We start from the raw sequence: 26,117 nt of genomic DNA, 5'->3' as shown, positions 1-26,117 counted from the left end.
GTGTGTGTGTGTGTGTGTGTGTGTGTGTGTGTGTGTGTGTGTGTGTGTGTGTGTGTGTGTGTGTGTGTGTGTGTGTGTGTGTGTGTGTGTGTGTGTGTGTGTGTGTGTGTGTGTGTGTGTGTGTGTGTGTGTGTGTGTGTGTGTGTGTGTGTGTGTGTGTGTGTGTGTGTGTGTGTGTGTGTGTGTGTGTGTGTGTGTGTGTGTGTGTGTGTGTGTGTGTGTGTGTGTGTGTGTGTGTGTGTGTGTGTGTGTGTGTGTGTGTGTGTGTGTGTGTGTGTGTGTGTGTGTGTGTGTGTGTGTGTGTGTGTGTGTGTGTGTGTGTGTGTGTGTGTGTGTGTGTGTGTGTGTGTGTGTGTGTGTGTGTGTGTGTGTGTGTGTGTGTGTGTGTGTGTGTGTGTGTGTGTGTGTGTGTGTGTGTGTGTGTGTGTGTGTGTGTGTGTGTGTGTGTGTGTGTGTGTGTGTGTGTGTGTGTGTGTGTGTGTGTGTGTGTGTGTGTGTGTGTGTGTGTGTGTGTGTGTGTGTGTGTGTGTGTGTGTGTGTGTGTGTGTGTGTGTGTGTGTGTGTGTGTGTGTGTGTGTGTGTGTGTGTGTGTGTGTGTGTGTGTGTGTGTGTGTGTGTGTGTGTGTGTGTGTGTGTGTGTGTGTGTGTGTGTGTGTGTGTGTGTGTGTGTGTGTGTGTGTGTGTGTGTGTGTGTGTGTGTGTGTGTGTGTGTGTGTGTGTGTGTGTGTGTGTGTGTGTGTGTGTGTGTGTGTGTGTGTGTGTGTGTGTGTGTGTGTGTGTGTGTGTGTGTGTGTGTGTGTGTGTGTGTGTGTGTGTGTGTGTGTGTGTGTGTGTGTGTGTGTGTGTGTGTGTGTGTGTGTGTGTGTGTGTGTGTGTGTGTGTGTGTGTGTGTGTGTGTGTGTGTGTGTGTGTGTGTGTGTGTGTGTGTGTGTGTGTGTGTGTGTGTGTGTGTGTGTGTGTGTGTGTGTGTGTGTGTGTGTGTGTGTGTGTGTGTGTGTGTGTGTGTGTGTGTGTGTGTGTGTGTGTGTGTGTGTGTGTGTGTGTGTGTGTGTGTGTGTGTGTGTGTGTGTGTGTGTGTGTGTGTGTGTGTGTGTGTGTGTGTGTGTGTGTGTGTGTGTGTGTGTGTGTGTGTGTGTGTGTGTGTGTGTGTGTGTGTGTGTGTGTGTGTGTGTGTGTGTGTGTGTGTGTGTGTGTGTGTGTGTGTGTGTGTGTGTGTGTGTGTGTGTGTGTGTGTGTGTGTGTGTGTGTGTGTGTGTGTGTGTGTGTGTGTGTGTGTGTGTGTGTGTGTGTGTGTGTGTGTGTGTGTGTGTGTGTGTGTGTGTGTGTGTGTGTGTGTGTGTGTGTGTGTGTGTGTGTGTGTGTGTGTGTGTGTGTGTGTGTGTGTGTGTGTGTGTGTGTGTGTGTGTGTGTGTGTGTGTGTGTGTGTGTGTGTGTGTGTGTGTGTGTGTGTGTGTGTGTGTGTGTGTGTGTGTGTGTGTGTGTGTGTGTGTGTGTGTGTGTGTGTGTGTGTGTGTGTGTGTGTGTGTGTGTGTGTGTGTGTGTGTGTGTGTGTGTGTGTGTGTGTGTGTGTGTGTGTGTGTGTGTGTGTGTGTGTGTGTGTGTGTGTGTGTGTGTGTGTGTGTGTGTGTGTGTGTGTGTGTGTGTGTGTGTGTGTGTGTGTGTGTGTGTGTGTGTGTGTGTGTGTGTGTGTGTGTGTGTGTGTGTGTGTGTGTGTGTGTGTGTGTGTGTGTGTGTGTGTGTGTGTGTGTGTGTGTGTGTGTGTGTGTGTGTGTGTGTGTGTGTGTGTGTGTGTGTGTGTGTGTGTGTGTGTGTGTGTGTGTGTGTGTGTGTGTGTGTGTGTGTGTGTGTGTGTGTGTGTGTGTGTGTGTGTGTGTGTGTGTGTGTGTGTGTGTGTGTGTGTGTGTGTGTGTGTGTCTCTGTGTGTGTGTGTGTGTGTGTGTGTGTGTGTGTGTGTGTGTGTGTGTGTGTGTGTGTGTGTGTGTGTGTGTGTGTGTGTGTGTGTGTGTGTGTGTGTGTGTGTGTGTGTGTGTGTGTGTGTGTGTGTGTGTGTGTCTGTGTGTGTGTGTGTGTGTGTGTGTGTGTGTGTGTGTGTGTGTCTGTGTGTGTGTGTGTGTGTGTGTGTGTGTGTGTCTCTGTGTGTGTGTGTGTGTGTGTGTGTGTGTGTGTGTGTGTGTGTGTGTGTGTGTGTGTGTGTGTGTGTGTGTGTGTGTGTGTGTGTGTGTGTGTGTGTGTGTGTGTGTGTGTGTGTGTGTGTGTGTGTGTGTGTGTGTGTGTGTGTGTGTGTGTGTGTGTGTGTGTGTGTGTGTGTGTGTCTCTGTGTGTGTGTGTGTGTGTGTGTGTGTGTGTGTGTGTGTGTGTGTGTGTGTGTGTGTGTGTGTGTGTGTGTGTGTGTGTGTGTGTGTGTGTGTGTGTGTGTGTGTGTGTGTGTGTGTGTGTGTGTGTGTGTGTGTGTGTGTGTGTGTGTGTGTGTGTGTGTGTGTGTGTGTGTGTGTGTGTGTGTGTGTGTGTCTGTGTGTGTGTGTGTGTGTGTGTGTGTGTGTGTGTGTGTGTGTGTCTGTGTGTGTGTGTGTGTGTGTGTGTGTGTGTGTGTGTGTGTGTGTATGTGTGTGTGTGTGTGTGTGTGTGTGTGTGTGTGTGTGTGTGTGTGTGTGTCTGTGTGTGTGTGTGTGTGTGTGTGTATGTGTGTGTGTGTGTGTGTGTGTGTGTGTGTGTGTGTGTGTGTGTGTGTGTGTGTGTGTGTGTGTGTGTGTGTATGTGTGTTTCTGTGTGTGTGTGTGTCTCTGTGTGTGTGTGTGTGTGTGTGTGTGTGTGTATGTGTGTGTGTGTGTGTGTGTGTGTGTGTGTGTGTGTGTGTGTGTGTGTCTCTGTGTGTGTGTGTGTGTGTGTGTGTGTGTGTGTGTCTGTGTATGTGTGTGTCTCTGTGTGTGTCTCTGTGTCTCTGTGTGTGTCTCTGTGTCTCTGTGTGTACTTACAGGGACCAGGTCCTTCACTACATACATGTGGGGTAGTGGGTAGATCTTGCTCGGCTTGTTGAGGTTGGTGTCGATCTTGTTCAGGCAGGCGAGCGTGTTTCCTCCGTTGATGTTCATCGCACAAGATCCACAAATACCTGATTCACAAGATCCACAAATACCTGATTCACAAGATCCACAAATACCTGATTCACAAGATCCACAAATACCTGATTCACAAGATCCACAAATACCTGATTCACCAACAAACTTCTGTCGGTTCGTTCTCAACGTTCATTATTTATAATTTAATTCACTAATATTTCATATTTCACCGTTTCCCGCTCGGGTCGATCTGAAGCCGCCGTGTTACCGACCTTCTCTGCAGGAGCGGCGGAACGTCAGCGTGGAGTCCATCTCGTTCTTGATCTTGATGAGCGCGTCGAGGACCATCGGACCACAACTACAAGAAACAGCAGCAGTCAGAGGAGGAAGGAGGAAGGAGGTTTCAACGTGAAGGGAATACGTCCCCTGAGGAGTTAGAGGGGAGAACATTTTGGACTGTTGTTTTGAAGTAAGCTGAGAGTCTCTGAGAGGATCAGAGAACAGATGGAGGTGGAGGAGGAGGTGGAGGAGCAGCAGCAGGAGGAGCAGCAGGAGGAGGAGGTGGTGGAGGAAGAGGAGGAGGAGGAGCAGCAGGAGGAGGAGGTGGTGGAGGAAGAGGAGGAGGAGGAGCAGCAGCAGCAGCAGGAGAAGGAGGAGGTGGAGGAGGAGCAGGAGGAGCAGGAGGAGGAGGAGGAGGAGGTGGTGGAGGAAGAGGAGGAGGAGCAGCAGCAGGAGAAGGAGGAGGTGGAGGAGGAGCAGCAGCAGGAGGAGAAGGTGGAGGAGGAGCAGCAGGAGGAGGAGGTGGTGGAGGAAGAGGAGGAGCAGCAGCAGCAGGAGGTGGAGGAGGAGCAGCAGGAGGAGGAGGAGGTGGAGGAGGAGCAGCAGCAGGAGGAGGTGGAGGAGCAGCATCAGCAGCAGGAAGAGGAGGAGGAGCAGCAGCAGCAGGAGGAGGAGGTGGAGCAGCATCAGCAGCAGGAGGAGGTGGAGGAGGAGCAGCAGGAGGAGGAGGAGGTGGAGGAGGAGGAGCAGCAGCAGGAGGAGAGTGAGGTGGAGGAGCAGCATCAGCAGCAGGAGGAGTAGGAGGAGCAGGAGGAGGAGATGCCACCTACGTGTTGAGGTCGATCTCGTAGGTCTGCATGCGGGGTTTGTCCCCCTCCCGGTCCGGGTCCCATCGGTACACCTGGAACTGCTTCACTCTGGGCTGAGCGGCCGGAGCTGCTGCAGTCTGGGCGAACCGGACCGCCTGACCCGAAGGAGCAGACAGCACCGCCTGACCCGAAGGAGCAGACCGGACGGAGAAGTTGACGTTAACAGGTTTTAATCGTTCCGACATCATGAGAACATTAAAACTATTTACCAACATGTAGAAATAGAAACTGGAAATAGTTGTTTGTGTTTATTATGTAAAGTTTTTTATAAATAATAATAATAACGTCCTCGTGAAGTTCGCTGAACAATAAACTCTTAAATAAGATTATTAAATTACATATTTGAGTGTTTGACGTCCACATTTCATGAAGAATATTAATCAAGATTATTGATCAAATTCATAATTTAACTGTCTGATCAGCTGGACTTTGTTTACAAGTGTTTCTAACTCGTTTCCTGTCGCGATGGTTGTAGACGGAGACTTTCATATTTATAGTAAATATTTATATTAAATATTTAATATAAATACTTATAGTAAATATCTAATATAACTATTTATAGTAAATATTTATATTTCATATTTATATCTATATTTATATTAAATATTTATACTTAATATTTATATCTATATTATATTTAATATTTATATTATATTAAATATTTATATTTATATTTCAAGTTAAAACAACTCAACCGTTGAACCTGTTGAAGCTAGCAGAGACGGCCGGCTAACCGGAAGCTGCCGACGTCATCCGGTCTGCCGTCTGTAACCGTAACCTCCGGTCCCGGGGCTCCAGAGCAGAGACGGAACCCCGAGACTCGACTGCAACGGGACTGAGAACTTCTTCTAACGGCTGTCAACATACCAGCAGGCCGGCGGGGGAGCGGAGAGCCACAACACCGGAGCGGCTCAAGGACGCGAGACCAGCGGCAGACATTTTGAAGTTTCTCTCCTCTGACCTCCACCTCCGGCTACCCAGCATCCACCGCGGCGGCGTCACAGCTCGACTACGGCGCTTGTTTTGCTGACCATCATATCCCGGTTAAAAACCACTCACACAAACGGAGTGGATATTTAAGAGATGTTTACTCTGTCTTCTTTGTCTTTCTGCTAGTTTTAGTTTTAGTTTAAACGCAGACTTCTTTGTTCGTGAATTGATTATTTTATTTAGATCACGTCACGAGCTCCTTCGCGGCTTCCCCAGTTCTGTTTCCCCGGGTTTTAAAACGAGCGCACCCGGTCTGGACTTCCGGAGCAGCGGGTGTTTGTGCAGCTGCAGCCCGCGGAGGTCACCTCATTCCCGGGTCTTCAGAGCGGAGTGCGACTGTTGGAAGGACAAACATGGTGTTTCTGACGTTGTCTTGTTGGATCAGGAGCCGCGGACCGGACCGGTACTGGAAGGTCCAAGAAGTTCTGAAGCATGCACGGGTGAGGCTGCGACTACTTCCTGGATCAGTGGAGCTTCACGTGTCTGATCTCGTGTTTTAGTTCAATGTGCCGACAGGAATTTAACGTGAGTGTGATGGTGGTTGGAGGAGTCCAGCTCCTCCTGCTGTCCTCCGTCCTCCTGCTGTCCTCCGACTGCACTGAACAAACAGCTTTATGGAGACCAGGGCGTCAAACTCCCTTTAGTTCAGGGGCCACATCCGGCCCGACCAGTAGGATCACAGCATAGTAACGCAGACATAACGACAATATTTCTCTTTGTTTAAATCATTGAAGGTTTTTGGATGATAAATCCTATTTTAATGTCTTTCTACAATAAACTAGAAACATAAAGACCAAAAACTCAGAATCAGCCCACTGTTTATCAGCCTGGATCTCCTCTGCAGACTCCCTCACAGCAGCTGCTGCCTCCGGAGCAGACGTCACATTTACGCTGTTTTTGAAGCAATTACTGGATCGATTAAAACAATTACAAAACGTTTGTACTCATAAACCTCCATATTCTCAGAGAAATGCAATTTATGTCTTTCTGTAATTTTCACACTTGGCAAAGTCATCCGGCGGGTCGAGCTGGACCCCTGGCTGGCCGGATCCGGCCCTCGGGCCGTATGTTTGACACCCTTGATTGTAGAACATCCAGAACAATCTCCAGGCGGGTGATGACGTGTTTGCACGGTCAAGTGTTACGTCATCTTTAACGACACGCATCAAGACAGCCGTGCATGCAGTTACTTAATTAGCAGTCTCTTCTCTACACGTCAGTCGAGTATCAGCTGCCTTAAAATACTATATATAGATATCTATACATATATATCTATACATCTATATATAGATATATACAGTGGGTACGGAAAGTATTCAGACCCCTTTAAATGTTTCACTCTTTGTTTCGTTGCAGCCATTTGCTAAAATCAAAAAAGTTCATTTTATTTCTCATTAATGTACACTCAGCACCCCATGTTGACAGAAAAAAACAGAAATGTAGAAATTTGTGCAAATTTATTAAAAAAAGAAAAACTGAAATATCACATGGTCATAAGTATTCAGACCCTTTGCTCAGTATTGAGTAGAAGCACCCTTTTGAGCTCGTACAGCCATGAGTCTTCTTGGGAATGATGCAACAAGCTTTTCACACCTGGATTTGGGGATCCTCTGCCATTCTTCCTTGCAGATCCTCTCCAGTTCCGTCAGGTTGGATGGTGAACGTTGGTGGACAGCCATTTTCAGGTCTCTCCAGAGATGCTCCATTGGGTTTAGGTCAGGGCTCTGGCTGGGCCAGTCAAGGATGGTCACAGAGTTGTTCCGAAGCCACTCCTTTGTTATTTTAGCTGTGTGCTTTGGGTCATTGTCTTGTTGGAAGGTGAACCTTCGGCCCAGTCTGAGGTCCAGAGCACTCTGGAAGAGGTTTTCTTCCAGGATATCTCTGTACTTGGCCGCGTTCATCTTTCCTTCAATTGCAACCGGTCGTCCTGTCCCTGCAGCTGAAAAACACCCCCATAGCATGATGCTGCCACCACCATGTTTCACTGTTGGGATTGTATTGGGCAGGTGATGAGCAGTGCCTGGTTTTCTCCACACATACCGCTTAGAATTAACGCCAAAAAGTTCAATCTTGGTCTCATCAGACCAGAGAATCTTATTTCTCATAGTCTGGGAGTCCTTCATGTGTTTTTTGTCAAACTCTATGCGGGCTTTCATATGTCTTGCACTGAGGAGAGGCTTCCGTCGGGCCACTCTGCCATAAAGCCCCGACTGGTGGAGGGCTGCAGCGATAGTTGACTTTGTGGAACTTTCTCCCATCTCCCTACTGCATCTCTGGAGCTCAGCCACAGTGATCTTTGGGTTCTTCTTTACCTCTCTCACCAAGGCTCTTCTCCCACGATTGCTCAGTTTGGCTGGACGGCCAGGTCTAGGAAGAGTTCTGGTCGTCCCAAACTTCTTCCATTTAAGGATTATGGAGGCCACTGTGCTCTTAGGAACCTTGAGTGCTGCAGAAATTATTTTGTAACCTTGGCCAGATCTGTGCCTTGCCACAACTCTGTCTCTGAGCTCCTTGGACAGTTCCTTCGACCTCATGATTCTCATTTGCTCTGACATGCACTGTGAGCTGTAAGGTCTTATATAGACAGGTGTGTGCCTTTCCTAATCAAGTCCAATCAGTTTAATTAAACACAGCTGGACTCCAATGAAGGAGTAGAACCATCTCAAGGAGGATCAGAAGAAATGGACAGCATGTGAGTTAAATATGAGTGTCACAGCAAAGGGTCTGAATACTTATGACCATGTGATATTTCAGTTTTTCTTTTTTAATAAATTTGCACAAATTTCTACAATTGTTTTTTTTCTGCCAAGATGGGGTGCTGAGTGTACATTAATGAGAAATAAAATGAACTTTTTTGATTTTAGCAAATGGCTGCAATGAAACAAAGAGTGAAAAATTTAAAGGGGTCTGAATACTTTCCGTACCCACTGTATATCTATATAGTTATAGATATATATATATATATAGTTATAGATATCTATGTATATATAGATATATATATAATCTATATATAGATATCTATTTATATATAGATATCTATCTATATACATATAGATAGATATTTCACAAATGGATGCCAATATAAACCAAACCAAAGTAAAATAAACTGCAGCTCAGGAGGAGAACAATAGTTAAATTAAATCATATTCAGGGTTTGTTTAAGCTTGTGAGAGTTCATGTTTAAGAGGATTTAGCAAATACACATTTATGTATATAATGTTTTTGGTTATGATTATTATGTTTTTCACAAGAAATTCAATGTGCTTGTCCTTTTTAAAATGAATCCTAGTCGCGCACATTCAAAGGAGAATAAATCTGTTCAGTGATGCAGGATCTCATCATCATCAGTTGTTTCTGTATTCATGCTTCTTAAATGACGGTTTTCTACCTCAGATTTAAATCTTGTTTTTAATGAATTGATTTGAGGGCTAAGTTTGTGTTGAACTCCTCCGGCAGCACTTCCGCGGCAGGAAGAACCGCTGCTACAGCCTGGCGGTGCGCGCGGTGCGCAGAGCCTTCGTCTACGCGACCAAAGGCCGCAAACTGAAGAAACGCAACATGAGGACGGTGAGACCGGAACACTTCCGGGGTCGGAGACATTTATGGCAGACAGACAGGAATCTGACAGCTAGCCTTTGTCTGGAAATATAAACTTCTTATTGCTGTAAAACCCAAATTATAATCAGAACCGGGTTCTGATCGGCCTCTGGAGACTTCTTATAGGAAGCAGTGAAGGCCGCAGTCACTGTAATAATACTTCTATTAAAGGGATCCTGGATTCATATGTTATTATTATTATTATTATTATTATTGAAAACCTGTCTGCGGGATATATATATATATATATATATATATATATATATATATATATATATATATATATATTATTTAAGATTTAAGAGTTATTTGTATGTCTTGTTTGATGAAATAGGCCCTAGTGGTTTCCTCCCTGCTGTGTTATCATCTGGTCCAGATGTTAAAGTCGTCATGACGACCAAAGGATTCAAAGATGAATCAGATGAGTTCCAGGATCATGAGATGAAAACATGGATTTATAATTGAACAGATGTTTCCATCTCCTCTGGTTCCTCCTGTTGTTAACATGTTACACTTCCTGCACATGTATGATGGTCTGTTTTGTGTTTCTGTGTCCTCAGCTGTGGATCACACGCATCGCCGCTGCAACACGGGAGCACGGCATGAAGTACCCGGCCCTGATGCACAACCTCACCAAGGTAGGCCGGGTCGGTCCAGCGCCGCTCCTCTCGCCGTGTTCTTCACCGCTGTCGCTTCACTTGTCCTCTTTTTCCTTTCCTCCTACAGAGCAGCGTTCAGCTCAACCGCCACGTCCTCAGCGACCTCGCCGTCACCGAGCCGCGCTCCTTCCTCTCGCTGGCGGCGCTGGCCGAGGCTCGGCGGCAGGAAGGGCTCGGCGCCGCGCTGGGCGACGGCCAAGAGCCTCCGGGCGTCTTCTCCCGGGTCGTCCTGCTCCACTGAAGGACGGATTAACCACCGACGGCCCAACAAACACACCTCCTCTTCTTCTGTGGTTGTTTCGTATCGTCATCCGTGATCAGTTTATTTATCGAGTTTGTTTTTTAAGCTTTATAAATCTCTGTCGGACCTTAAGTAATAACGAGGGAGGAGTTGTTCTGGCTGTCGGTTCTGTGAGGCCGAGCTGGACCTGCATCTCCATCCTGTGGACAGACCGTCATGTTGTCGAGTCTCAGCTGAGACCGATTATTAATGTTTCCATCAGAACAAAGTCTCTCCAGTAAATAAAACACGACACCAGAAGGATTTCTGTTTTGGTGCCTTTCAGGATGTTTCTCCTCAGAAGAGACGTTCAAGGACACGAATGAATCCTGTAAATATTACTGCTCTCTAAACCAAGACGGCAGACATTAAACGTGTCCACAAACCTGCTGCAGTGTTCCCCTACAGAACCCCCCCACGGAACCCCCCTACAGAACCCCACAGAACCCCCCCATACAGAACCTCCCCACAGAACCTCCCCACAGAACCCCCCCATACAGAACCTCCCCACAGAACCCCCCCTACAGAACATCCCCACAGAACCCCCCCATACAGAACTCCCCCTACAGAACCTCCCCACAGAACCCCCCTACAGAACCTTCCCACAGAACCCCCCATACAGAACCCCCCTACAGAACCTCCCCACAGAACCCCCCTACAGAACCTTCCCACAGAACCCCCCCATACAGAATCCCCCCTACAGAACCTCCCCACAGAACCCCCCCATACAGAACCTCCCCACAGAACACCCCCTACAGAACCTTCCCACAGAATCCCCCTGCAGAACCTCCTCACAGAACCCCCCTACAGAACCTTCCCACAGAACCCCCCATACAGAACCCCCCTACAGAACCTTCCCACAGAACCCCCCCATACAGAATCCCCCTACAGAACCTCCCCACAGAACCCCCCCATACAGAACCTCCCCACAGAACCCCCCCTACAGAATCTCCATCGAACCCCCCAGCAGAACCCTGCTGCAGAACCCCCCTAGGAGGATGTTTATCAGGTTCTGCAACCCTGAGTTTCATATTCAACCTTAAGTTATGATTTGATGGATTTTGTTTTTTGTCTCTTGTGTAAATATAAATATTTTATCACGTCACATTTTCCTGTAAATGTTGAGTTCATTAAACATTTTGATAAATCTGCTGTCGTCCTGTCTTTAGAAGATGGTTTTATTATCAGGTACTGCTGGTTCTTCCAGACGAGAGGAGGACAGTAGAGGACAGTGGAGGACAACAGAGGACATTAGAACACTGGGGAGGACAGTGAAGGATAACAGGACAGTAGAGGACATTAGTGGACAGGTGACAGGATGTAGAGTTTTTATTATGTGCCTCCTGCTCAGATCAAACTGGAGGTAAAGGTCTTTTAACAGCATGTCGGTGATCTCACCTTCAAAACCAGCCTGATGCAACAGAAGAACCTTAATTCGTGTCCTTTCCTGAGTTATATCTGATTTGACCCTCTGCGGTTGCCGTCCTTTGTAGGGGCGGGGCTACGTGAATGACCTCTACTGAAAGCTGCCGTAAGGACAACCAATCACAGGTAGAAGCACTCGTCCTCAGCCAATCGTTGTTGCTGTCATTCAGCCGGAACCAGCGCTGTAAGCTGCACATGCGCAGAAGCTTGCGGCGTGACACGCGTGTGAGGAAGTACAGTGATAGATCTGTAGCAGCTTCCAGCCTCTGCTCCTCACAGAACCGGCTGAACTGAGCTCTATCCGGTCCCGGTACCATGTCGTGGCTGTTCGGCCTGAACAAGGGGCAGCCCGAGGCGCCTCCCGGTCTGCCGGTGCCGCCGCCGCCGCCGCCCGCCGGAGGCTCCGGTAGCGGAGGAGATAAACCCAAGGACAAATGGAGCAACTTCGATCCCACCGGGCTGGAGAGGGCTGCTCAGGCCGCCAAGGAGCTCGACAAGTCCCGTAAGTGTCCGGTGGTTCCGGTGGGTCACCGGAGGAGGATCTGACTAACAATACTGTTCTTAGAGGGTCCGGATGGGTCAGAGTCCTGGACCCGTCTGGTTCTCCTGAAGGGGAGGGAGGGGGGAGGGGGGGTTCAGGTCCAGTCAGGAGGGATACAGCTCAGATACTGAGGACACACACACACACACACACACACACACACACACAGACAGACAGACACACGCACACACACACACACACACACACACACACACACACACACACACACACACACACACACACACACACAGACAGACAGACACACGCACACACACACACACACACACAGACAGACAGACACACGCACACACACACACACACACACACAGACAGACACACGCACACACACACACACAGACAGACACACAGACAGACACACGCACACACACACACACACATGTAACAGAATTAACAGATGTGACTTTGTGTGTGTGTGTGTGTGTGTGTGTGTGTGTGTGTGTGTGTGTGTGTGTAGGACATGCCAAAGAAGCTCTGGACTTGGCCCGGATGCAGGAGCAGAGCATTCATATGGAGCACCAGAGTAAGATGAAGGTAGAGACGTTACAACTGATAGAAACATGTTGAAATGTAAAAGGACGACGAGGTGTTTATAAAGTGGAGCAGGTTCAAACTGCAGATCCATAATTAGAGAATTCATACATGTTTAAAGTTTAAAACTCAGTCGTCAGTGGTTCTTCTCTCCGTCTCCGTGGTGACCCTCCGTCCCCGTGGTGACCCTCCGTCCCCGTGGTGACCCTCCGTCCCCGTGTGCCTCCATCAGGAGTACGAAGCTGCGGTGGAGCAGCTGAAAGGCGATCAGATCCGCGTGCAGGCGGAGGAGAGGAGGAAGACTCTGAACGAGGAGACCAAGCAGCACCAGGCGGTGAGGAACTCTTCTGCGGTTATTCTGCAGCTGAAATCAGGCCGCTTCAGTTGTGCTGTTGTTTCCTGTCCCGTCACAGAGAGCTCAGTACCAGGACAAGCTGGCCCGCCAGCGGTACGAGGACCAGCTGAGGCAGCAGGTGAGCTTTTCTCCTCCGAGCTTCGTATGAAAAGATTCAGAGTGACGCAGCATCGAATGGATGTTTTTCTTTTTCCGCAGCAAGCGCTGAACGAGGAGAACCTCCGCAAGCAGGAGGAGTCGGTGCAGAAGCAGGAGGCCATGAGGAAAGGTACCGACCTCCCCGCAGATCCGCCCGCGGCGAAATCTCTGAAGCTTTATTGCGTGTTGGGAGCGCAGGTTGATGTGTGTGTTGTGGTTTCTATAGCAACGATAGAGCACGAGATGGAGCTGAGACACAAGAACGAGCTTCTGCGCATCGAGGCGGAGACCAAAGCTCGAGCCCGCGTGGAGAGGGAGAACGCCGACATCATCCGGGAGCAGATCCGTCTGAAGGCCGCGGAGCACCGACAGACCGTCCTCGAGTCCATCAAGTAAGATGTCCCGCCGTCCGGTGGTCGTCACGGTGACGGAGAGACGTGGGGATGATGTTTTAAACACCATCACAGAGAGGATCTCCGTCACGTTTAACTGGTTCCTCCACCTTCAGGCCGTCTGACCGTTAGCGTGTGTTTGTTCTCAGGACGGCCGGCGCCGTGTTTGGAGAAGGATTCAGAGCCTTCACGTCCGACTGGGACAAAGTCACCGCCACGGTGAGAGGCTCCGCCCCCATCTGCACTTTACTGAGGGAACACACTGGACATGTATTACAGGAGCTGAACGTGTCACAGAGTCTTAGTGAAGACAGATACATGTATGTATAAATGTACAGATCAACACATCCAGATGGTAAAACAAGTTAATCATTCTTCTGTTACACTCCTATGAAGACATCTACGACGCTAACCTTTATTAGCCGCTTTTTTTTTTTTAAACAAATTGAAGAATACAATCATAAGAATAACAAATATAAAGGAAAGGACGTTTGATGGTTGTGTAACTGCTCCCTCCCATCACTAGGTGGCAGGTCTGACCCTGTTAGCCGTGGGAGTCTACTCAGCCCGAAACGCGACGGCGGTGGCGGGCCGGTACATCGAGGCCCGGCTCGGCAAGCCGTCTCTGGTGCGGGAGACGTCCCGCTTCACCGTGGCCGAGGCCATCAAGCATCCGGTGAAGGTGGGTGATGAGAAATCCTCGTGCACGTGTTTCGACGTCAAGGTCATGACCTGATTATTAAAACTTTTCTTTCCGTCCTGAACCGTTTAGACGGCCAAACGTCTGAAGAGCAAACCTCAGGACGCCCTGGAGGGAGTCGTGCTCAGCGTAAGTGGACCGACAGTCCAAACACATTCAAGGATGTTTGACACTGTGACACCTGACGAGCTGCTTTCCTTCATCTCAGCCCTCCCTGGAGGAGCGAGTGCGTGACGTCGCCATAGCAACAAGGAACACGAGGCAGAACAACGGCCTCTACAGGAACATCCTGATGTACGGTCCTCCGGGGACGGGAAAGACTCTGTTCGCCAAGGTAGGCGGAGGCCGAGCGCTGTGATTGGTCAGGTAAATACAACACTGACTGACTGGTGGGTTTCTGTTTGTGTTGAGTAGAAGCTGGCAATGCATTCTGGGATGGACTACGCCATCATGACCGGTGGTGACGTCGCACCGATGGGCCGCGACGGAGTGACCGCCATGCACAAAGTGTTTGACTGGGCCAGCACGAGCCGACGCGGGTACACAACCTGAAACATGAGCACACTCACACTGCTTCAGCCTTTATATTAAATATGGACGGAGATAATAATAACTATGGATGAAGATAATAATAAATATAATAATAACTATGGATGAAGATAATGTGCAGATGTAACAGGTGATGTGTGTCATGTGTCCCGCTCCAGACTGCTGCTCTTCGTGGATGAGGCCGACGCGTTCCTCCGTAAGAGGTCCACTGTAAGTCTGCATGTGTGAAGCTTCCTGCCTTCAGTGTCTGACATCACCAGCAGCACCTCATCACTGCTCTGTTGTTTCTGCAGGAGAAGATCAGTGAAGATCTCAGAGCAACTCTCAACGCATTCCTGTACCGCACCGGAGAGCAGAGCAACAAGTACACAATCCTCTAACTGCTTCATACACCACAATCATTTTAACATCCTCCCCTGCTGACGTCTCCCCCCCCCCCCCCCCCCCGCAGGTTCATGTTGGTACTGGCCAGCAACCAGCCGGAGCAGTTCGACTGGGCCATAAACGACCGCATCGATGAGATCGTCAACTTTGCTCTTCCGGGTCCAGAGGAGAGGGAGAGGCTAGTGCGACTCTACTTCGACAGATACGTGCTGGAGCCGGCCACTGGAGGGCGGCAGTGAGTCCCATTACAACACCACTACACACAAACTGCACACTGACACATGGATTGTGGGACAGTTCACTAGGTCTGATCAGTTTAACATGAATGCAGGGATCAGAATAATAAATCACAAAGAGGAGGACACAGTGAAGACCGCTCCAGAAGTGGAATAAAGTCAGACAGAAATTACATTCAGACCTCAGACTGTTTATCAAAGAGTTCGTAGCTCCAGGTCTGTAAAATGGTTCTGATCCAGAAGTGTCTTCAACTGCAATACCAGCGAGTGCCACTAGAGGTCGGCTCCAAAAAGCCTCCGGCTCCATAGACTCCCATTCAACTTCTCTCATCAAATCCAAAGTGAATAAAATGTGTCCAGCAGTTATCTCGGTGTTGTTAGCTAAAGTCACTCCTTCTTCTTAGTTTTCTGGAGGTCCATCTGAAAATAATCCCTCATTCATTAGAAAAGAAGATTCAAGAAGACCTGGTTTTGGGGGCGTGTCTGTTTGATTGACAGGCCTGTGGTGCAGTCAGGTTACAACTATCGGTGGGCGGGACGTAGTATCGTCAGGTTTCCAATCAGATCGGTCAGATCCACCGCTGGCTCCTCCCCCAGCTCGTCCAAATATGGTCACTTCCTGCTCCAAACCGCTCCGAACTAGTAAGATGGTGACGGACAGAATCTGAACTGGAGGATTCATAACGTTCACAAACCAACGATGACCTCACTGATGGTTGATGACATCACTGATGGTTGGTGACATCACTGATGGTTGGTGACATCACTGATGGTTGGTGACATCACTGATGGTTACATAACATTTCCCCACTCTCGTGTGTGTTTTGTGTGAAGGAGGATGAAGCTGGCTCAGTTCGACTACAGTAAAAAGTGCTCTGAGATCGCGAAGCGGGCAGACGGCATGTCAGGAAGAGAGATCTCCAAGCTGGGTGTGGCCTGGCAGGTATGTTTCCTGTCATCACTGTGGATCCAAACCTGCAGAGTTAATCTGAACTCTCAGGTTTTATCTCTGATAGCTGATGTAAAGGAAACGTGGTGTCGTACGTTGTCTTCCAGGCGGCAGCGTATTCCTCTGAAGACGGCGTCCTGACCGAGGCTATGATTGACGCTCGGGTGGACGACGCCGTCAGGCAGCACCTTCAGAAGATGGACTGGCTGCACGGAGAGGAGGCGGCTCCGGCCAGGAGCCTCGCGCCTCCAGTGGCCGGGGGGGCGGGCGGCGCCGGGAAGATGGGCTTCAATCTGCCCCTCGGCGAGGCGCCTCAGGCTCAGCAGGTCGTCGCTCCGCTCCTCGAGTCAAACACGAAACCAGAAGGCGAAAGTGCGCCGCCTCCTTCAGACATCGACCAATCAGCAGAGGGGGAGAGGGCCGTCCCAGCTGAACAGAACTGTGAAGATGCTGCTAAAGCAGAAACCATGACGACAGCAGAGAGTTTAGAGGAAGCTGCTGCCTCCACTGACAGTAAAACGGGATCCTCTCCTCCGAAGGACGGAACTCCGGTCTGAAGTCGTCGTTGGAAAGGTTTACGTCTGCAGGTGGACCACATGGAAACACTGACGCCTGATCATTTTAATATATAATGTATACAGTGTAAAAGTGTACTTAACATGGAAGCCAGACGCTGTCTGTGATTACAAGATATTAATGTTGTACGTGTCTCTGTTGAAACTATTAAATGATCTGTGCTTTCATAAAAACTAACTTGTCATTGTTGTTATATTGAGAGATATTTTATCTCAGAAATCAGTCAGTGGAGGAATCTGTCTCTACAACTGATTAAAACACATCAGTGATACTGATCATCATAATTTATGCTTTTGAGGAGACAAGAGTTGCGATTTCACAGAAATACTGTTTTAAGAAGTCAGTAACAGCTGATTCCTGGAGGAACGTCAAACTCTCATTATGGGATGCCTTAAAGTACTACGATGTAAGGGCTCACATGAATGAGCCATCAGTCTGCTACTACACTGAGTAGGAAAGTAAAAGTTCTTGGATGATGACGGGGATTTATTCAAAACAAATAAAATAAAGTAAAGGCAGTTTATTGTGAGACATAATACTCCTTTAATAAATAACCTGGAGGTGATGAAGACTTCAGAGTTTACTGCTTAAAGGACAACTTTAAGTCTGGATGGAGGTGAACAGGTGAGGGCCGGTGGACGGAGGTGAGAGCCGGTGGACGGAGGTGAGGGCCGGTGGACGGAGGTGAGGGCCGGTGGACGGAGGTGAGGGCCGGTGGACGGAGGTGAGGGCCGGTGGAGAGCCGGTGGACGGAGGTGAGGGCCGGTGGAGAGAGGTGGACGGAGGTGGAGAGCCGGTGGACGGAGGTGAGGGCCGGTGGAGAGCCGGTGGACGGAGGTGAGGGCCGGTGGAGAGCCGGTGGACGGAGGTGAGAGCCGGTGGATTCGGTTCGGTCCATCCAGCGTGTTCTCGGGACTCTGTGTGGGAAGATGACTCACAAACCGACCGCTGATGACTACAAATATTTTGTGCACGCTCCCAAGCACTGCGCGGCGCGCGCCCCCCCACGTGCACTCTCACACAGCGGGCATCAAAGCCTTTACGTCAAGCCAGACAGGAAGAAGAGATCTGATGGCACGACCGCAGCTCGTCTGCTCCCCCCGACATAAGGAAGAGCTCTGATCGCTGCGGCACCGGAGGACCGTCACCACCGGAGGACCGTCACCACCGGAGGACCGTCACCACCGGAGGACCGTCACCACCGGAGGAGCTTCATCCTGCATGTTCATCCTCTACAAGGTCACCGTCGGATCTCCGCTGACCGGACGGCCGCGTGATTCACGGTGATTTCTGCCGCAGATGTGTTCCCGCTCCTCCCGCCCGTGGACGCGCTCTCCCGGTTCTCACGGACGTCGTCGTGTGCGCTGAAGCAGAAGTGATCTTATGGCAGACATCGGCCCGGTCTGCACCACCGACCAGCGGATCCACCGGGACGATAAATAAACGTTTTCTTCGACAGGAAGTGAGATGAAGAACCAACCGGGACCATCGCTGCTCGCCTTATCGGCACTCCTGCTCTGCACGTTACAGCAGACAGCTGGCTCTCATCTCAGCAGACCAGCATCCTCCTCCTCCTCTTCATCATCATCATCATCATCAACAACATCTTCATCATCATCAACATCTTCATCTTCATCATCATTCCCATCAGACGTGAGAGGCCGGAGGAGCGCGAGGAACATCAGCTGCAGCCATGAAAGTGGGGCATCAGCACCGGAACAGGAACCGGGCCGAGGACGTCACCCCGCTGTGATACCGGAGAGGTCCAGCAGGAGCCCACTGGAGGGGGGGCCGCCGCTGTGTGCCTACCGGGTGATGGAGGGGGGCATCGGGGGGCAGCTGTGCTTCCGACACTCTGTGTCCGGGTTCCGGTGTCAGAAGGCGGCCTGCAGGACGGTGGTGTCGGCGGGGAGCCTGCTGGCGAACATGCTCACCAACGGCAGCGTCCTGCTACAGTGGAGCCATCAGGGAGACCCCACCGGGACCGACCCGGACCCGAACACCGAGGGTCCGACCAGCACCGGGGGTCCTGGGACTCATCCGACCCTCCGGTCCAACCCTGTGTTCAGCGGCCGCCGCCACCGACGTGGAGGCTACGAGCTGAGCTGCTGGTGGAACGGCAGCTACACGCAGTTCGAGTGCGCTGGAGTCCATCTTGGACCGGGCTGCAGGGACTTCCTGCTCACCGAGCTGCACGAGAACATCCCGTACCGGCTCTGCGTGCGCTCCCTGGCCCGCTCCGACCCCGGTAAGAGCGCGGGCCGGCGGGACTGCGTGGAGTTCACGCTACCGCCGTCTGGGATGCAGGACATTGTGATCGCCATGACAACGGTGGGCGGGGCTATTTGTGTGATGCTGGTCATCATCTGTTTGCTGGTGGCGTACATCACCGAGAACATCATGAGCCCCACCGCGCAGCACGCATACTCCTACCGCGCGCACTCCCGCCACTGAAGCACTGCTACACACATGACCTGACTCACGTGACATCTAATCTCAGCCGTCACTAACAGCTCTTCGGCCTGCTCACCCTGTTACCACCAAACTGAAGCACAAATCTACTATTGCTCTGCAAATAACCGCCTTGTAACCTCTGCGAGGAGCACCGAACCGAGACCACCGGAACCACCGGAACCACCGGACAGTTCACTGTCACGTGTTTCTGTTCAAGGTTGTCTGTGATTGAATGTGTCAGAATTAATACAGCAATACAAATGATGACGTGGCTTCGAGTTCATCAGAAGCAGCAGAGCTCTGCTCAACGTGCAGCCTGGAGATGAACGTGAAGAACATGTTAACCACTGAACATCACCTGGAGGCTGCAGGCTGTTGGTGCCATCTGGTGAAGGGCAAGAAGATATGGAGTACAATCTCCTAATATGTTTGGTTCAACACCTGTTTGTCCTGCTGTCAGTGAATAAAGTACCGTGAGGTCATTTTTAATACTATACAGCTGTCCTTATTCTTCTGTGTGTGTGTGTGTGTGTGTGTGTGAGTGAGTGTGTGTGTGTGTGTGTGTGTGTGTGTGTGTGTGTGTGTGTGTGTGTGTGTGAGCACATGCCAACTTTCACATTCTGGTTAATTTGCATGAAACGAAAAGACAGGAATAAAAGAAATATCTTTATAAACACAACACTTTATAATCTGTGGCTGAATGCTGTCTCAAATTAGAACATTTAATTATATTATTTACAACAACAACAACAACAAAAATGTTTTTAATGAGTGTTATTTTTTTGGGGGGGAAATCAGTAGTAAATAAGATTTCAAATTTATTTTTGGGATAATTAATTGAAAAACAGTTTGTTAAATTTCTGCAGTTTTAATGTTTTGTCAAAACATCAATTACTTATCTGAAATACTAATAATAATGATAATTTTAAAAAAAAGCGTTAATGAATTTAATGCCAGCGATAAATAAACAAAGTAAACAGAAACATGAAGTTATTGATGGGTGGAGATATGGGACGCTTCAGACCTTAGAAGACAGAAGGGAGAAGTGAGATATTAAATATGTGATAAATGTTCTCACTATTTTCTCCTGATCTCTGACCTCTGAAGCTCCAGCAGCAGTCTCAGTCCTGCGTCGGTAGATGTTTATACTAAGTGTTTACCTACTTTTAATAAGTAGTTTTAATGTAGTAAAAAAAAAAGAAGCAAAAGCATATTTGTCTGTGACGTCACGCCTACGTCACTGTGTTGTATGCGTGCCCAGAGGAAGCCCCGCCCTCACATGACATCATTGGATAAAGCCGTCTTCAGCGCAGCGAGCTCCGCCATTTTAACTTCCTGCTTGAAAAAGAAGACCGGCGTCCCGCACAGTGTTTCTACCGGAAAGGCGTTAATGTTTAACTGAACACAGGGGTTTGTCTTGCTTATTTCCCCCACAGGGACCACAGTAACCACCTCTCTCCTACTTTCTGACTGCCTGTGTCGGTTCATTTCAGCCGGAGAGCCGCAATGCCGAGCCACCCGCTGCGTGTAGCGGTGGTGTGCTCGAGCAACCAGAACCGCAGTATGGAAGCGCACAATATCCTCAGGTAAAGACGAACCGCCGGGAGGAGGACACCCGAACACTAGAGCCCACGGAGGGGATGAGTGTGCGCGGTGTGGAGCGGGTTTCTGGGCCGCGCAGGAGCCGCGTCGACACGGTGACAGGCAGCCTGTCCGTCGGGCCTCAGCGCAGTTTAACAATAGATTCCCGCCTCGGAGTCTCTCCGGGACCGCAGCTCTTCTTCTGCCGCTGCTTCCTCCTGCTTCAGTTTAAGACCGTCTGACTCCACCGGCCTCACAGGTTTATCTTTAAAAGCGGCCTGAGAGGACTCGAACCAGGGCCCGTGATGTTGGGTGTTTTTTCCTTCCCTCCCCCACATGTAGACATGAGCGCCCCCTGTAGGGAGAACTCCGGTACTGCAGCTCCAGAACACTGGAAGGAGTTCCGTGTCCTGATTTATTGGTTTTAAACAAAGCCTGTGTTTGTCTGCACAGTTCAGACTCATCTATTAATAACTGTTCAGCTCTCAGGGGACATTTTCTTTTATAACTGCTCTGGATTGGAAAGAAAAAGGAGTCAGTCTGATTTAATAATCTTTAATCCAAGTTGACGAGCTGTCATCCATTAGATCTGCTGAAATCCAACAGTTTCCCACTTTATGGATGTTTAAGAATTAAATCAGAGCGTCGTGCTGAGCTGGAAATGGTCCGACTGTGACGTATAACAGGACCACAGCTTAAAGACTTTATATTTAATACGTTACTTTACTGACATGGATGTTCTGTTATTTCTTTGTAAAGGTGTTGTATAATGTTTCTTGTTCTTTCCTCTGTGCAGTAAACGTGGATTCGAGGTGCGTTCTTTTGGGACGGGGACTCATGTGAAGCTACCCGGTCCCGCCCCGGACAAACCAAATGTGTACGACTTCAAAACGACATATGAACAGATGTACAACGACTTGGTCCGCAAGGACAAGGAACTGTATCCCCTCCTCACACAGACACACACACACACACACACACACACACTGTAGCAGCAGGCAGAGAAATGGCTCACGTACGTACGTACGTACGTACAGGTGACTTCATCAGACTGATCTGTTGGAGCGAGTTCACCGACGGGTAAATCACATGCAAAGATTTAAAGATGTCTGACAGACACACTTTGTAATTCAACCTGTGAATCCACTGGGTGGAGGAACAGCCTGCAGTACAGCAGCAGTCAGACACGGGTGGAGGCCGGGTGGAGGTCGGGGGTTCACCCATCAGATGGAAGTCTGTAGGCTCCTCTAATATATGTCTGAAGAGTGAGAGGTCGTCTTGTTCCCACCGTGGTTCCCCGCTGATGCGGTTTCCCTGTTTTTCTGTGTTTTAACTTTTCATTTTGTCCAAATGATCCTTCAGCAGTTTTATTAACACCAGAACTCCTTTTTTAAATTTGGTTATTTAACTTAATGTGGCTCATTTGTTGTTGTTGTTGTTGTTTTAGCTGTAATCAATCGTATTGCTGGTGCCTTAATTATACAGACTGTAAAACCTATAAAAAACAAAGGAGAACTGCATCAGTATAGAAGCCCAGATGTCACAAATAATAACACTAAATATGTAGATTAAAAAACAAATGGGGTCTATTAAATGTAAATAATTAAATTATAATATAAAACCATGAATGGACTAGTTAATGTTGTTTAAAGATCGGAGTGTTTTTGAGGTAAGTTAAAGATAATCCGCTCCAACCAGCTGTTCTTCCTCAGCAGGATGTTCAGAAACGACCGTGTTACACAAAGACAGTGAAACCTGCAGCGCTGCATGAACGCTCCACTTCATTCTAATGACAAACTGATTCCATCAGATTGAAGCTGTCAGTCAGGAACAGCAGTTATTTAGTTTAAATAATCTTCTGCCATCAGTCCAACGTTAAACTGCTCTGCTGCTCGTTTTATTCCTCGAGCAGCTTTAGTTTTTCTTTGAGTTAATTATTGAACACATGTCTGAGGAGACTTAAATCATTCAGGTTGTAACGGCCTTTATTGGCTTTAAAGTACTTCCTGTTGCTGAATTGCCGGTTTGTTCCTTCCTTGTTGAGTCAGACGTGTTCTTTACATGTTAAAGTGACCTGTGATGAAACTGTCCTGTGAAGTGCATCTACTGCCTTCTGTCAAACTGTTTTTTGTTTTGTAACTTTGCAGTAATTTTTGTTTTGAAACAGTTCACTATTGGAGATGATGCAACACAGTAGACTCTTATTTTATTTATTTTTAATCTGCCTGCTGAGGTGGCTGATGAAGTAACAGATCAGTGCAGGATACTCTGGGTTTTATAACCATAAATCAAGAACTGTATCAGTGATAATAACATTAATATTAAAACTCTGTTTCTGTCTGAAGATGAACGTTCATTCTTCCATCCACCTTTTATCTGACTGACCACTAGAGGGTGCTGCAGTCACTGACTCCACATCACTCCAGACAGATGTTAACAGGTGGTTTTGTGTGACTTCCTGTCTGACGTGTGGTTAGCGTGTTGGGGTTCCCTCCCCGCTGTGTTCCTTGACCTCCCGGCTCATTCAGATACACACAGAACGGCATCCTGCACATGCTGGACCGCAACAAGCGCATCAAGTCGAAGCCGGAGCGCTTCCAGAACTGCAAGGAGAAGTTTGACCTGGTGATCACCTGTGAGGAGCGGGTCTACGACCAGGTGCTGGAAGGTGAGATGCTCATCACACCTCCACACTAACAGGAAGTAGGTCATTACGCAGAGCCTTTTGGAAACATCCTATGATGTAACTTCCTGTATGATTTCTGACTCAACACTGCCGACGTGGTTCCTGTTGTGAAAGTGTTCGGTGTGTTTCCAGATCTGAACTCCAGAGAGCAGGAGACTCTGCAGCCGGTGCACGTCATCAATGTAGACATTCAGGACAACCACGAGGAAGCAACACTGGGTGCCTTCCTCATCTGTGAGCTGTGTCAGTGTGTGAGTGTCTCCCAGCACATTAAGGGGGGGGGGGGGGGCATCTACTAACAACGTTTTAATGCACATAATCTACAACATCTTTCTAAAAGGGGAAACTCAGATGTTACCTGGTGGAAATGTATTTATACATGTTGTTGATGTCTCCCCTTCCCTCCCCTCCCCTCCCCTCCTCTCCTCTCCTCTCCTCTCCTCTCCTCTCCTCTCCTCTCCTCTCCCCTCCCCTCCCCTCCTCTCCTCTCCTCTCCTCTCCTCTCCTCTCCTGTCCCCTCCTGTCCCCTCCTCTCCTCTCCTCTCCTCTCCTCTCCTCTCCTGTCCCCTCCTCTCCTCTCCTCTCCTCTCCCCTCCCCTCCTCTCCTCTCCTCCTCCTCTCCTCCTTCAGATCCAACATACTGACGACATGGAGAATGAAATCGATGAGCTCCTGCAGGAGTTTGAGGAGAAGAGCAACAGGCCTTTTCTGCACACTGTCTGCTTCTACTGACACACACACACACACACACACACACACACACACACACACACACACACACACACACACACACACACACACACACACACACACACACACACACACACGTCTCCTGGTGGACATGTGTCCCTCTAGAGGACGGACGTGCTGCTCTGCCTTTATTCCTCAGATGACGGTCGGGTCCCCGTCAGTGACTCCTCCCACCGCGTCTCCTCAGGGAGATCACAACACCTCCTCCACAGGCCCTTCTCTCTCTGCTCCCTGCAGCATGTTGATGCTGATTTAGTTTTTTTTATTCAGACGATATAAGATGTAAATCATTGGACGTTTCTGAGGTTTGAGTTGCTGAGCAGACGGAGAAGTTCTCTGAACTGAACTGTGTGCGTGATTTTGTGCGAACGTGTCGTAGATGAGTTGGATTGAATTGAAGAGGGCTGACGATGAAAAACCAAACGTAGAGCGAATCATATTTAAACTCGTATGCTGTTTTCAGGGCATAGTATTTTCCTTTGTTTTTCTTTTGTAAATGTTTAAAGAATTGAAGCATTGTAATTATTTTCAAACTGCGAGCTCAGCTCAGAGTGCCTGATTTTCTGTATGTACATATGAATCTACTAAAGAAAGAAACGTCTCTTAAGAAAAACCTATACGACTCTTTATTGACTTGGTGTTATTTAGTCCATTATTTTGAATTAAAAAGAGGTATTCTTAGAATAAATATTAATATTCAGTTGCATGAATTAAACAGCCGATGGCAGGAGGACTTGATTTGGATGTTTTAGATGTTGGTGGACACGAAAGGGTCAAAGTTAGAATAGATGAGCTGATGATGAAATAAAAAACATATAACCATGTTTATATCAGTTTATTAGCCTGGCAGTGATGTGTATGTAGATTTATTTGAAGCAGAGTCTCCTCATTATCTAACCGGAAGTCATCCGGTCCCAACTGTCCCGGTAATCGTTCACAGCAACTTTAATAAGCAGAATCTACCGTTACATTAAACAAATCGAACTGATCAAGTTCGACACAGCTCATTTTATAAATAAATATAATTAGCGAGCTTTAAAAATGAACGACTTCGAAGTTCTGGTGGTTTTTTTCAGAAAATAACTAAAGTACAGTTCGGAGGAATTGAAATACCGGTCACGTGACATTTAGCTTTCGGTAACCATGACAACTCATTTTCAGTTCCTCGGTAAACATCTGACCGGTAAACAGTCCTCCCGGTGCTGTTGGGTGTAACGGACCGCTGCCGGTAGATTCAGTCCAGAAGACCCGGCCGGAAGTGAACTGTCATCGAGTGAGTCTGGAAGGACCGGGACGTTTTTATGACGTTATGATTCTCCGTGCCGGTAACACCGGGATTTTTAATATCAGTTTCCCGGTGGTTAGTGAACAGCTGATAACTTGTTCTCTTCCGTGTTTTAAATTATATTTCTCTGGTGTTTATTTTGAACTAACTTCACTTCCTGTTTAGTTTCCGACATGAACGGTGTCCTGACGTCTCTTCACAACGTCATCCTGCCGTTACTGCGGGGGGAGGAGCATGTCTGCAGGTGCACGTGTGGCAGGTAAAACAGCAGGTGAACAGGTGATGCAGCTGCTAAACGACCAACAGATGGTTTTATTTACATTTTACAGTCACGACGTTTTTGGAAACCAGGTTTTATTTGTCTGTTTTTCAAGATGAACTTTGGCTGATTATTCAGTCAGTTTAAATCTCCATCATCACTGACATCACTGTCAAAATCCATCCACAGTCGTTTTCACACGTTCGCCCTCATTGATGGACGCCATCAGGATCTCTGTGATCTCTGTGGTTTCTGTCTGCTTCCTTCAGAATTTCTTCTTTGAAGGATCTCCGTCATAATGAATGAATTCTTATTGAACCCTCCTGTCCCTGCGGTCCCTCCACTCTTCTTCAGTGGTGTCTTCAGCCAGCAGGCCTACCACGTGGTGGCCTACCACGGAGACCTGGGCCTGGTGGATCCCAGGCAGAGCGCCATCGGCAGGAACATCGTCACGCAGCAGGAGGTGGACGTGATCGTCGGGCTGCTGCTCGGTCTCTGTCTCAGCTGGTTCCTCCTGGCTCTCACCACCTTCAGCCAATCAGCGCTCAGATCCTGGAGACGAAACCACCGCAGCGGTG

General features: G+C 48.7%; 5 protein-coding genes across 7 annotated transcripts in view; 4 read left to right on the top strand and 1 right to left on the bottom strand.

Annotated features, from left to right (window-relative positions):
* Nucleotides 1-5,203, bottom strand: part of LOC138614395 (succinate dehydrogenase [ubiquinone] iron-sulfur subunit, mitochondrial-like) — a 9,858-nt gene extending 4,655 nt beyond the window's left edge. The window contains exons 1-4 of the mRNA XM_069687839.1: nucleotides 5,072-5,203; nucleotides 4,166-4,326; nucleotides 3,329-3,414; nucleotides 2,973-3,109 (exon numbers count right to left, since the gene is read on the bottom strand). Coding sequence (XP_069543940.1) covers nucleotides 2,973-3,109; nucleotides 3,329-3,414; nucleotides 4,166-4,326; nucleotides 5,072-5,188 — 501 coding nt within the window. The 5' untranslated portion in view covers nucleotides 5,189-5,203. The remainder of the gene's footprint in view (nucleotides 1-2,972; nucleotides 3,110-3,328; nucleotides 3,415-4,165; nucleotides 4,327-5,071) is intronic.
* A 38-nt stretch (nucleotides 5,204-5,241) lies between these two features.
* mrpl20 (mitochondrial ribosomal protein L20) lies at nucleotides 5,242-10,352 on the top strand. The gene is made up of 4 exons (XM_069687840.1): nucleotides 5,242-5,634; nucleotides 8,651-8,761; nucleotides 9,352-9,429; nucleotides 9,518-10,352. Exons 1-4 carry the CDS (start codon nucleotides 5,548-5,550, stop codon nucleotides 9,689-9,691), a joined length of 450 nt encoding a protein of 149 aa, XP_069543941.1. The 5' UTR covers nucleotides 5,242-5,547; the 3' UTR covers nucleotides 9,692-10,352.
* Nucleotides 10,353-11,359: 1,007 nt separating this feature from the next.
* atad3 (ATPase family AAA domain containing 3) lies at nucleotides 11,360-16,691 on the top strand. Its single transcript, XM_069687851.1, has 16 exons — nucleotides 11,360-11,657; nucleotides 12,172-12,248; nucleotides 12,478-12,579; nucleotides 12,659-12,718; nucleotides 12,799-12,868; nucleotides 12,965-13,130; nucleotides 13,280-13,349; nucleotides 13,657-13,812; nucleotides 13,903-13,959; nucleotides 14,039-14,164; nucleotides 14,245-14,369; nucleotides 14,538-14,589; nucleotides 14,673-14,743; nucleotides 14,831-14,998; nucleotides 15,834-15,942; nucleotides 16,056-16,691. The coding sequence occupies exons 1-16, from the start codon at nucleotides 11,471-11,473 to the stop codon at nucleotides 16,503-16,505; spliced, it is 2,046 nt and encodes a 681-aa protein (XP_069543952.1). The 5' UTR covers nucleotides 11,360-11,470; the 3' UTR covers nucleotides 16,506-16,691.
* Nucleotides 16,692-18,198: 1,507 nt separating this feature from the next.
* fndc10 (fibronectin type III domain containing 10) lies at nucleotides 18,199-19,472 on the top strand (the record flags this gene model as incomplete). Its single annotated transcript, XM_069687837.1, has 1 exon — nucleotides 18,199-19,472. A coding segment is annotated over one exon (780 nt), but the record flags the coding sequence as incomplete, so codon positions are not given.
* A 792-nt stretch (nucleotides 19,473-20,264) lies between these two features.
* Nucleotides 20,265-24,116, top strand: ssu72 (SSU72 homolog, RNA polymerase II CTD phosphatase). 3 transcript variants are annotated; one of them, XM_069687847.1, is made up of 6 exons: nucleotides 20,265-20,564; nucleotides 21,356-21,499; nucleotides 23,088-23,227; nucleotides 23,378-23,496; nucleotides 23,876-23,970; nucleotides 24,019-24,109. In XM_069687847.1, the coding sequence occupies exons 1-6, from the start codon at nucleotides 20,485-20,487 to the stop codon at nucleotides 24,098-24,100; spliced, it is 660 nt and encodes a 219-aa protein (XP_069543948.1). In that variant the 5' UTR covers nucleotides 20,265-20,484; the 3' UTR covers nucleotides 24,101-24,109. The 3 variants fall into 3 exon arrangements, with proteins under 3 accessions (XP_069543948.1, XP_069543949.1, XP_069543950.1); XM_069687848.1 differs by having other exon boundaries at nucleotides 20,266-20,564; nucleotides 24,025-24,116; XM_069687849.1 differs by lacking the exon at nucleotides 24,019-24,109 and having other exon boundaries at nucleotides 20,269-20,564; nucleotides 23,876-24,012.
* Nucleotides 24,117-26,117: the final 2,001 nt, after the last annotated feature.

Source organism: Brachyistius frenatus, unplaced genomic scaffold (assembly GCF_029030835.1).
Source record: "Brachyistius frenatus isolate BFR_SWC_R1_liver_20210118 unplaced genomic scaffold, ASM2903083v1 Contig_495, whole genome shotgun sequence".
Classification (NCBI taxonomy): domain Eukaryota; kingdom Metazoa; phylum Chordata; class Actinopteri; family Embiotocidae; genus Brachyistius; species Brachyistius frenatus.
The sequence above is the reverse complement of the archived record's forward strand: the minus strand, read 5'-3'. Positions and strand labels throughout refer to the sequence as shown.